General features: G+C 41.7%; 1 protein-coding gene across 1 annotated transcript in view; it reads right to left on the reverse strand.

Annotated features, from left to right (window-relative positions):
• The window catches only part of LOC109299575 (dermatan-sulfate epimerase), a 435,657-nt gene that overhangs the window by 417,765 nt on the left and 5,153 nt on the right, over window positions 1-12,739 (reverse strand). The window contains exons 2-5 of the mRNA XM_019520065.1: window positions 9,491-9,584; window positions 6,517-6,588; window positions 2,809-2,915; window positions 1,558-1,637 (exon numbers count right to left, since the gene is read on the reverse strand). Coding sequence (XP_019375610.1) covers window positions 1,558-1,637; window positions 2,809-2,915; window positions 6,517-6,588; window positions 9,491-9,584 — 353 coding nt within the window. The remainder of the gene's footprint in view (window positions 1-1,557; window positions 1,638-2,808; window positions 2,916-6,516; window positions 6,589-9,490; window positions 9,585-12,739) is intronic.

A 12,739-nucleotide genomic window follows, 5' to 3' on the forward strand; every position in this document is an offset into this window, starting at 1 on the left:
TCAGCACTGGTGAGACCACAGCTGGAGTACTGCGTCCAGTTCTGGGCACCACGATTTTTCAAGCTTGTCCACATCCTTGTTAGATTCCAAAGAGGAGCCACCCATATGATAAGAGTCTTAAAAGGCAAGCCATATGAGGAAAGGCTGAGGGATCTGGGACTCTTCAGCCTGAGGAAAAGAAGGCTGAGAGAAGACCTGGTAGCAGCTTACTGCTACACAAGGGGAGTACATCAAGGGCTCAGTGAGCAACTCTTCACCATGGTACTCAAGGGGGACACCAGGAGTAATGGCCACAAACTCCTGGAAGATTGATTCAGGCTCAACATGAGGAAAAACTTCACAGTCAGGGTGTCCAGACTGTGGAATAAGCTCCTTCCAGAGGTGGTGCAATCACCTACCCTGGAAATCTTCAAGAGGAGACTAGACAGTCACCTTGCTGGGGTCACCTGACCCCCAGTTATCTTTCCTGCTTAGTGCAGGGGGCTGGACTTGATGATCTTCCAAGGTCCCTTCCAGCCTTACAATCTATGAATCTATCAATCTTCAGCTGTGCACAGAAATACCACATGGGAAAGGAGCCACTGAAGGAGATACTGAAAGAATTCAACTTGAGCAGCACAACTGTGGGGAGTGGTTACACTTTAATGGAACAGGAGCTGGGTAGTGCAGATCAGAGATAATACTATCCTGGAGTGGCAAAACTTTGAGCCACATAATGGGTGCTTAAGCCACTTAAAGGTGTTAACCTAGGGCCAGTTCAGGGTTTAAGAGCTCCAGAAGCTCCCTAAAATTACCATGTAAGAAGGCCCTAACTACAATAACAAGTTTTGCCAGTACAACTTAATCTGTTCTTTTGATTAGTACTTGCAAACTGAAAAGATATTTCATCTTTACAGATCTATTTCCATGTACATCATAAAGTTTACTATCTGAAGATTTAAACCTTCTGAACTCATTTAGCAATCCATCATTGTTAACAATCCCTTAAACTGAAAGAGTTAGGGTATTACAAACAAAGGAATTACAATGTCAAAAAAGGGATGCAAATCTGTTGTGCCATCTGTGGCTCCAAGGTAACTATTCATTTGCATCCTCTGACCCCGCAGTAAGCAAAAGATAAATCAAGGTGCAGACAGCAGTCCCTATATTGAGGCACAGTAAATCCACATCTCTTATTCCCTTGCTGTAATTTATCTGTTTTTCCATGCCTTTACAAATATTTCAATTTCCTACTAGTTTAAAACATGCCATTTCAGGACAAAAGAAGATAACATTTAAGGGAGATGAATGCTTTGCTACTTTTGTACTAGTTATTAGTTCCCTCTGCTGGTGGATGAGTACATTTTGGCTACACCATTTAACTTTTTTATTTCAAATATACCATGTCAAATTGGAATGCAGAATTCCAACTCAGATTAAATTTCACTTCTTTGAATATCCATGTGAATGTCATGACTATCCATCACAATTCTTACCCCACACTTGAACATATTTAGGAATGGGGGGGGATGAAAAAATTACAATATATTTGTCTCCTTCAAATGACAGAATTCTTACCTGGTCTAAGATATCAACAATCCTTGCACAAAGAAGGGCTCCTGGTAGGTCAAAATAGTTATCATAGAAGTAATATTTAGCTACAAAAAAAGAAAAAGAAAAAAAGGTTTGTTTTAATGTTGTAGGGGTTTCTTCCCCCTCCAAATAAAATACACATTTACATCTACTATACATTTCTTTACTGGAATTTCAACCAGGAATAGACATTGAATATTTAAAATTGGACACCACTATGTTACTTTTCTTGTATGACTTCATTTACTTTTTACTCATTTTTTTCCTCATTCAGTAGGGAAAGAAAATTGCCATTCTGGGTCAAATCAGTGAGATTTTGAATATTTGATTAAATTAAAATTTTAAAGGCCACAGGCTGAAGTTCTCACTCTGACACTCAGCTTTGCATGGTGGGTAAAAAAGACCAGACTTGCGTCATATGCTGTAAAATCAATGAAGTCGGACAGAGAAAGATCCCTCCAATGCAAGAAACCAGAAACAGAATTATGATGCACACCTGCAAGGTGCTCCATACAAATCCTGACGTAAAATCAAGACAGGAATAGGATTACCACAAGTAGCACTTTGAAAATTAAAGCAGCTTCCTATAATTTACACCCTATTGAAATTGCCCAGGAGGGTTTTCTGTCCCTGGAACAACTATACACAGGAACATGAAAACATTGCGTCTGTGTAGTCTAAAGAGTCCTATGCTGGGCCTCCTGGAAAACCAAGACAGAATCTCACCCTAGGACTCCAGTCCTGCAGAGAACCACACAGATGCCATGCTAAACAATCCTAGATACTCCCTTGGAACAACTCACACAATAGAGTTATGCATGTGACTTATGGCTTTGATCCTTCAAGTTCTTACATTTGGCTGACTAGTTTCATATGCTGTATAAAATTAACATTCACAAAGGAGGCCAACTTAATTTTTCAGTGATTAAGAAATGCATTTGAGCATTAGCCTTTACAAACAGATTAGACTAAGATTACCAATATGTTTTACGTGGAGCAAACAGCTTCCATCCATTACTGACAGCTTCCATCCATTGCTGACTTGGGTTTTATCTGAACCCAAGAAATTGAGGTGAAAAGCTACGTATTCCATTACCAATGCACAAGCCAGCAACTTGTTTTATCTTTTCCTAACATCAAAAACTGTTTAAAATAGACTGTGTTACCCTAATGAGTCCTGCAGTGGTTAGAAAAGTTTCCAAGATCATAAAATCCAAGTAAAAGAGATTCAAATACCTGTACGGGAGATCATTCCACTGACTGTTTTAAAGTGCTTCCATTCCTTCCTTCCATAAGTCTCCAAGATCTCTTCAGGAGTCATGCTCTTCATACCATGGCTTGCCCTAGTTAATATATTTTGTCACAGTTAAAAATGCTAATCTCATTCTAATTTCCTACTATGCAGAGAATTTTGCAATAATCAACTACAGGGCTGGGCCATGGGTTGGTCTCCTCTCCTACTTCCACTCAGATTTGCTGGGGGAAAGGGAGGAGTGTACTCTCGAATGTCACACTTGACCTTCTCATGACCCAGAGATTCCCTTATAAATCTGACTATGCTGTCTTGGAAATAAGACTATAAATTCTACTTTTTCATCTAAGGAATTTCGCTTTAAAGATTCCCCTGTACTATCCACTTTACAGCTGTCATCTGCTCCATAGTAACCTCCAGTTTCTACCCTCTTATTCTATGGTAAGTAAAATCTAAGCATACTAACTTACCCCTCTTCCTCTGAATGAAAATCACCATGGTTTTAGCTTCCACTTCACATGGGGTTAGAACATGGAGCTGTTAATGTATAGTCTCCTTTTATTCTGCTTTTGTTCATAATGTCCATACCCTTGGTTTTTAAGTTCCAAGTATTAATTCTTAACAGCCAGTGTCTGGTCAGTCTTATTTTAAAAGTCCCTTAATCAGTCTACTTATAAAATATTTTTTTCTCCCAATGAAGATGTGGTGCAATCCTACAGTCATTTCTCCTGTATTGATCTCAGACATGCCCATATGTTTTCCTGGCATCTCCAAAGGTCTATACAGACAGTTCTCGACTTACCACTTTTCGAGTTGAAACAAACTCCACTTACGACGTTTATAAATTGACACTCCATTTCAATGTTTCCAATGTGGGTTTCGTCTTTATGATGGCTGATACTGTGTGCAGCTGTTAAGTGGTAGAAGGGGAGGGGGAAGGGAAGAGGTGTGTGGGGGGGCAGATCAATGCCCCCCGCAGTCAGGGAGGGACAGGGACCAAGACTGGGGCAAGCACTGCCCAGACGGAGCCAGTTGGGTGCAGGGAGGGAGGGGCGGTGGGTCCTGCCACTGCATGCTGCTTGTCTGGCAGCTCAATCGACGGTTCCCACCGCTCCTCCCACTGCTGGTCCGGAAGGGCATGGGGAGGGGCCCCCCCAGATCTGCACGGGGTGGGGCGGGCAGGGTTGGGGCTACGCTCTGGGCGGGCAGTGAGGTTACAGCAAAATTTTGGGTGGCTGCAGCCCCTCCATAGCCCCCACTCTGCTGCCCACCCCACCCCGATCTGGGGGCACACGACCCCCACACATGCCCAGTCAGGGCAGCATGGGCACAGGGCACAGCCTCTGCACAGCCTCCAGACAAGTGACACACAGTGGAGGGAGCCGCCCTCACTCCCTGCACCCCCCAGATGAGCTGCAGCTTTAAGGGCATGGGGGGCGTGTGCACCCAGATCTGCATGGGGTAGGGCAGCGGTGTACCAGGCTGTGCTCCAGGCTGGCAGTGACAGTGCTGGGAGCAGGGGCTATGACCTCCCGCCCCTCACTCAGGCTGGGCAGCGCTTGCCCCAGCCCCAGTCCTGGTCCCAGTCCCAGCCTCAGTCCCAGTTCCTCCCTCACCATGGGAGACACTGATCTCCACCTCCCCTTCCACCACTTACCAGCTGCATGCAGTATCGACCATCATAAAGGAACTAACCCCCCATTTGTAACACTGTTCCTATGGGAAAACTGGTTCCGACTTACGACATATCGACTTAAAATGTGGTTTTCAGGAACCAATTGCATCCTAAGTCTGAGGACTGCCTGCATTTCATCCCAATAGCACCAAACGTAGGACTGGAAGAGGTCTTCCGAGTCATAAAGTCCAGTTCCTGGCACTGACAAGCAAGTGTTATCTAAAGAAAATCCCAAATCATCACTTAAATCATAACCTACCGCTTCCAGGAGCAAAATTCAAATAACAAAAAGCTCTACAGAATGCTAAAGGTAGAAGTATGGGTGACAAGCACACTGCCAATGCCCTACATCTGGAACAAAAGGGAAGCAGTTGTTTATTATATTCGCAAAAGATACTAGAAAAAGGACCACACCCTATATCAGGGGCTGGCAGCCAGGGGTACATGTACCCCTGGGGGTACTTGGGAAGACTTCAGGGGGTATGTGGCACCAGTGCAGAGAAGCAGGGACACTTTCGGTTTCACTGGAAGTGCTTCCAGTTTTGCCACAAGCCCCACCCCCACTCATTGACCAGCTGGGGGACTCCCTGCTTCTCAACCAGCCACCAGGGGTACACCAACCAAAAAAGGTTGAAAACCCTTGCCCTATATTACAAAGAAAGCATTGTGGCACCACAGTTAAAAAATAACAGCCATAGCTATGGTCTAGAGAATGCCTCAGAGAAAAGCAAACCAAAAAAGAAAATCCAACAGCCCACATAAGGGGAAAAAATTAAAAAGATGCTCCCCTATCATTTGGGGGAGGGGGGGGTTAAACCAAAAGAAAACCCCAAAAAAGACTATTTTCAGATTATGCTTGCTTTTATCCTATTTGCTGGTAGTGAAACAATATAAGTAAAAAAAAAAAAGGAAAAAAATGCAAATATTTTACTTTTAGGCAAAATAAAGAAAAATGACTTCCAGTGGGTCTAAGGAGACTACAGGCAGTCCTCGGACTTACGATACAATTGGTTCCTGAAAACCGCGTCTTAAGTCAAACTGTTGTAACTCGGAACCAATTTTCTCATAAGAAACAATGTTATAAATGGGGGATTGGTCCCTGAACCAAGGCCCAATACCCTATTTTCACTAAAAATACCCCAGAATTTTGTACTTGATCACTTATAGATGAGTAATATAGCTACTTTAATGTATTTATATTCTAAATAGCAATCATATTGATTTGGAAGAACTTCTTTGAGGTGACTGCTGGAGTTTTTGAAAGGCTCTTGGTTGGACTTTTTGAAGGGTTTTTGGCTGGAGTCTTCTCAGGAGTCTTGGCTGCAAGTTTTTCTGGAGTCTTGTCTGCTTTCTTAAAGAAAGTGTCCAAGGAAGTTTGGACAGATGTCCTCCAGGGAGACAAGCAATGCAGCGAACTAGTCGCTGGCATAACGTTGCATCAAACCAAGCATTGCAAAGTCGAAACTGATGTCATAAAGTTGAAACAGGGTGTTAATTTATAAATGTTGTAAGTGCAAAACATTATAACTCAAAACGTCGTAAGTCAAGAACTGCCTGTACTCAGGGAACAGAAAGTTAAACTTGTGCTTTAATTTTTGCAGGACTATTATTTGTATGCTTTATAGTATCTTGCAATACTGGAGAATAAGAACAAAATTAACTTAAAAAATTGTAACCATTCAACCTCTGAGCACTGAAAAATAAATACTTTTACAGCACTAAGTAGCAAATCATAGATATCATGATGGAGTGCAGGACAAAAATATCAAATGGCTATTCAAAAATAGTGCTGTGTTCCACAATAGCAACTAAAATAGACAGGCCACCAAATGGTTATAGTTACCTACGTAATATTAAAAACAGATTCAGCACAAATTATATGTGCAGCACTTGACATTTAAACTTAGGAATGAATTCAATTTAGGACAGTAATTGCACCATTATTATACTGAGATACTGGGGTTTTTTAAAGAAAATAACTTTACAGACATCTAACAGGAAAATTCAGCATTATTACCTCAAAATTGTTCCATCTTTTGCAAGTTTAAGGAAGTTCCCATCTTCTAGATCCAAAGCCAAGCCTTTACAGCTAAAAATTAATTTGATTTAAAACGGAGAAAAAAAGGAAGAAAAGACATTACACCTCAAATATAGTCTGACACATAATCAAGCATATCTCAACAATATGCATCTGGAATTAGTACACAATTTAGCTACAAATAAAAATAATAATGTTGTAATCATTCATGTACTTCCATATTCCATGTGTATGTAGCCATTATAAAGGTTTGGAGGATCAGGGCCAAAATTTCACAATCAAGCAGGTGTATTTAGACACTTTTTAACATTAAGGAAAACAAATCTAACTATTCGTGATGAAAAGTGATATAAATCAGAGGTGCTCAATCCCTAGCCTGTAGGGACACCACATAATCTTATCTGTGGGGCCTAATCTGGCCTGTGGCCCCCAATACCACAGAATCTGATCTATGGGGCTCCCCATAGGTCCTGTGGGGAGCCCATGGGCCTTGGCCTTATGTGCTATACTGCTTGTACAGCCCCTGGAACCTGATCCCAACTAGGCATGGGAACCCTGCACAGCCTCCACCTGGCTAGGATTGCAAGCATAGCCCCATACTGCCCCAGGGCCTGATCCTGGCACACAGGGGCAGCACACAGCCCAATCCAACCTGCAGTCCATCCCCACATCCTTCATCTGGCCGGTAGAGCCAAACATGTGGACAACTTGGTCTTGCTACTGGCTAAACTCAATCAATTGAGTTAAACTCAAGAAGTCCTAACAACTAAGGGTGCCTGCATACATGTAGAATGCCTGTCCAAATGTGCTGTAATTACAGCATATCAGAGGAGCATCATTTAATCGAGTCTCCCGGACCATGGTAATTAGCACGCTATAGCAGCCTTGGCCTCTCACATATTCAACGTCCCCACAACTGAAAATGGCAGCAGGGGCAGTTTAACTAAAGCTCATTCAGCAAGCTTTAGTTAAAGCACCCTTTCCACCATTTTGAAGGGCAGGACTGCTGAATACACAAGACGCTGCCAGCACTTTAACTGGAGTGGCTCCTGAGAGCCACACTAATTAAAGTGCCCCCCCCATCCCCAGAACACATGAAAAGACCACCTAAAGTATCAAAGGGATACCTTTGAAAGTTTAATTGTAGCTCAACAGAGAAGAAGATAACAGGTACATCTCATTTATCTGGAAATGTTTCAGAAATATTTGAACAGTTTCACATAATGATGACATCTGAAGTTTCACATGGGGAAAAAAGCTGAGTAAACAATTTGCAGAATTGAGGGAGTTAAGGATTGGAAATGTAATGCCAAATTTAATATATAATTAGATTCTGAAAAAAATCTGCAGTTTCTGGAGTTTAACAACTAAAATAGTGGCTTTATTTTTTTTTTTAATGAAATCAGTGCGATTTCCTTCCTTCATTACCAGATAAGTAGGAGTAGAGTGGGATGAGGCCAACTAGGAGTTCTGAACCATCACAAAGTAATGTACAGCTACATGCAGGCCATATGATTGCCTCTACTACAGTAGCAGTGGATCCCAACACCTGCATATTTTGAGCACACCCTGCCAATACATGTCTGCAGCTATGCTCCAAACCATAGAGGAAATGAACCAGTGAGGCTACTCTGGGCTCATCCTTCAGCCCTGCTCTTGGTCTCCAGTATGCTGAGAGTGCCTTCTAGAGACAAGCCTGGAGCTGCCTCTCAGTTGCATACTCAGGGATTTGGAGCACTCCTGCAGGATAAATGGGTATAGTCTGGCCAAGCTGTGCTTAAACAGATGTGTGCTGGGAGACTGTAATGGTGAAGACAAGCCCTTCTGGTTGATCCACAAAATGGACTCCTATGTCCATGCAAAGGCCTGTAGACTTCTGTGAAGCTACACATAACTACAGGAATCAACCAGCATGCATCAGCTTACAGGACCAAGGCCTATATATGTGCTACTACAAAATATTTGTAGGTCTCAGGTAACTCATGAGAAATAACAGCCTGGTATAAATACACTGCTTGGAGAGCACGGGTTGAAATTACAGATGATTGGAAATGTTCTGACAAAATGGTTTTTCATCAGAAAAAAAAAATGTTGATCTATAAAAACAAAACCTTTCCATGGAACACCTATCCATTTCAGCAAGGATAAAATATGTAGTGAAAATGAGAGACAGAGGAAAAAGAGAGGGAAAGAGGAGAGAGAAGAGAGAGGGAAAGAGGAGAGAACACAGGGAGAAGACAGAGAGAGAGAAAGAAAGAAGGAGAGAAAGGACACAAGGGAAAAGGGGAATAGAGACAAGAAAAAAGGAGGAGAGAGAGGAGAAAGAAATGCTATCACCATAACTCCACTGCCCAGAACAGTCAATAGATTAGGGCTGAAAAGTGGGAGACCAAGGATCAAATCCCCATTCTGCTTCATTAAGAATAGGCTTTTGAATTCCAGCTTCCAAAATTCAGTGAGGGAACCCAGCCCATCAGACCACTGGCTATTCTGGGGTGCACCTTTCCAAGTTCTCCTGTTGCAGCTGTTCTATTTTATATAAATAATTAATATTAATCAGTCAATTTAAGAGAGAGAAAGAGACATTGACTTTCATCAAACTTTATTATTAAAAATAAAAGTTAAAGTTTTAAAAATTGAGCTAAAAGCAATTAAAACATAGAACCCTACCTGGGACTAGTCATGACAACAAACCACCAAAAAAGAACAATTCAAATAAAGTGCCAATGATCAAAACCCTTAGAGACTGACTCTATAGCCCAGTGATCTGAGCACTTTTTTGGGACATGGCAGATAAAGATTCAAGTCTCCATTTCAAGTTAAACACATAAATGACTGTGTATAGTTTCTGTGTTGGATCTCACAACCATAGCAATATCAAGAAATTATTTTGCAAGATCCATACAAATTGGAGTTAGAAATTAAATTTTGATTTTGTTTTTAAAATACTTACCAAAAATCCCAGTTTTCTGGAGTTACAGTCAGCAAGTCTTTATCATAACCCTTTTCCGTTACCAGGTACTGAGCAAAACTGTCATATATTAGCTAGAAATAAGAAAAAAAAAGTATTATAGACAAGAAATGGTGGCAAATCCAGATTACCTATTAAATATAATGGACAATGCCTGTAAAAGAAGTACAATTTACCCATACATATATAAACTCAATTTTAATCAATTTCCAATTCCCATGCTTAACACACACAATGAAATTACTGTTTAATATATTTGCTGGGGGAGGGTGAAGTATCAAGAAGTAAACAAAAATTACCAAGATCTATACGTTACAATAGATTGAATTCTAACATTTTGTTACATCATTTCTATCCAGATAAAGGATCCAAAGCCAAATGCTGCCCCATGTAATCTTAGTAGACAAGGCCTACTAAGTACAACATGTTAACTGATATAGTAGTAGTATACCATATTTAAACATACATAGATTTTTTTGTCAACTATACATTCCACAGAGCCAGAAAGATTTACTTTGGGCAGAACTTACTGAAGGTGGAAGAAGGGATTTTTGAAAAGTTTGTGTCAAAATGGAATTTCTACAAATGCTGGATTGTTTAACAAAACAAGTATTTCACAAAAAAGTATGCTTGTTTCATAGCAAATAGTAATGTTCTATTGAAAAAATAAAAGAATGACATCAACTATATTGATACAATATGGCTTGTCAGTGCCTCTCGGGAGTTGCAGTTTGGGTGCCTTATACTCCTATCCTCTGTTATGGATTACACCTCGTTCTTTCATAATGCACCAGAAGCAGAAGCAGCTTCATGGTGAAAAGCTTCCGACTTCCCTGACTACTTCAGTTGCTGGAAAAGAAGAAGGTGCTAGAGTACAATGGGGGTGCTGTTATTGGATCCTCGTTAGTATCAGCCCAGTAAACCACGATCATATATACAGGGCAAAAGTAGAATTCAACTTCCATTAAATTTGTTTATTAACAAATAATAGTCCTTACTCCTCAGTATCATTTTGGCTACTGAAGACAAAATAACTATACAACTGGCAGACAAAGCAAGCCCAGTATTTAAAAAGTAGGCCCAAATACACAAGAAACCACCACACTAGGAGAATACAGTGGATGAGGCTTTGTTCAAACTGCTAGCAGAAGTTTCCCAATCACAAGCCCTGGTTCTCATCGCCCTGACATCTTCTGGGAGGGAAATACAGCAATGCACAGGAATCTAGAAAGTTTTTGGAGAGTGTTGGGGACAACTTCCTGGTTCGAGTGTTAGAGAGGCCAACTAGGGGTCATGCTCTTCTTGATCTGCTGCTCACAAACAGGGAAGAATTGGTGGTCAATGTGGAAGTGGATGGCAACTTAAGCAGCACTGACCACGAGATGATTTTCTTCAGGATCCCAAGGAAAGGACGGAATGAGAGCAGCGAAATAAGGATCCTGGACTTCGGAAAAGCAGACTTGGATTCACTCAGGGAATTGACAGGCAGGATCCCCTGGGATACCTGTCTGAAAAGGGAAATAGTCCAGAAGAGCTGGCTGTATTTTAAAGAAACCTTATTAATGGCACAGGAACAAACCATCCTGATGCACAGGAAGACTATCAAGTATGGCAGAAGACCAGCATGACTTAGCAGGGAACTCTTCAGTGAGCTACAACACAAAAAGAAATCTTACAAGGGGAAACTTGGACACACAACTATGAAGTAGAATATTCCTTCAGTGTGTAGGGATGAAATCAGGGGCTGTGTCCACATGAGTGTGGACATTTGGTTTCCTAGGGACAAGTATCAGCGGTACTTGTCCCTAGGGAACGTCTGTACCACGTGGTACAGTGAGGCTTTGATGTGTGCCAAATTAGCCCAGGTGGGGTAGGAGAGGCTGGGGCCAGCACTGGGCTGGCCCCAGCAGCCTTACCTGGGGCTCTTGGGGCCTCCTGAGGCTGCAACAACGGCAATTCTTCTTCATGGAGCCTGGCCAGCAGCCACAGCGTGGCTCCCGGCCACCCAGCTCCATGTTTGAGTGGCGCACGGTGCCTATGTATGTGCTACTATGCTTTTTTTTTCCTATTTTTTTTTCCCATCAATGCACTGCTCCGCTTTTTCTTCTGCAGGTTTGTTTGACCCCTGGATATCCAGTGATTCTTCTTCTCTATTCAGCACTGGTGAGGCCACATCTGGAATACTGTGTCCAGTTATGGGCCCCCCACTACAGAAAGGATGTGGACAAATTGGAAAGAGTCCAGCAGAGGGCAACTAAAATGGTGAGGGAGCTGGGGGACATGACTTATGAAGAGGGGCTGAGAGAATGGGACCTCATCTGGAGAAGAGAAGACCGAGAGGGAATTTAATAGCAGCCTTCAACTACCTGAAGGGTGGTTACAAAGAGGATGCATCTAGACTGCATTCTCAGTGACAGCTGATGACAGAACAAGGAGAAATAGTCTCAAGCTGCAGTAAGGGAAGTTTAGGTTAGATATTAGGGAAACTCTCTTACTAGGAAGGTAGTAAAATACTGGAACAGGTTACCCAGAGAGGTGGTGGCATCTCCATCCTTGGAGGTTTTTAAGACCGGGCTAGACAAAGCCTTGGCTGGGATGACAGAGTTGGGGATGGTCCTGCTTGGAGCAGGTGGTTGGGCTAGACTTCCTGAGGTCCCTTCTAACCTTAGTTTTCTATTTTCTATGCATGTGTGTGTGGGTGTATATACACACACACACACACATATACAAACATACATATGTATATGCACATGAATGTGTGCATGTATATGTAAATATGTGCATATGCATATACATGTGTGTATATATAGACATGTATATGCCTATATGTGTGTGTGCATGCATATGGGTATGCATATGCGTATGTTTGTGTATGTATATCTACATGTGTATATGCAGATACTTGTGCACATATGCATATACGTGTACATATACAGAAATGTGTATATATTATATACGCACATACAAAGCATACATATGTATATGCATACAAATATGTGTGCATGTATATGCATATACGTGTGCATATGTATATACGTGTGCATATGTATATACGTGTGCATATGTATAGACATATGTGCATGTGCGTATATGTGTGTGTGCATGCATATGTATATGTACATATGTGGTGTATATGCATATACTTGTGCACATATGCATATACGTGTGTATATACAGAAATATGTGCGCGCACACGCACACGCACACACACACACACACACACACACACAC

Source organism: Gavialis gangeticus, unplaced genomic scaffold, assembly GCF_001723915.1.
Source record: "Gavialis gangeticus isolate Ggan-Ray unplaced genomic scaffold, GavGan_comp1, whole genome shotgun sequence".
Classification (NCBI taxonomy): domain Eukaryota; kingdom Metazoa; phylum Chordata; order Crocodylia; family Gavialidae; genus Gavialis; species Gavialis gangeticus.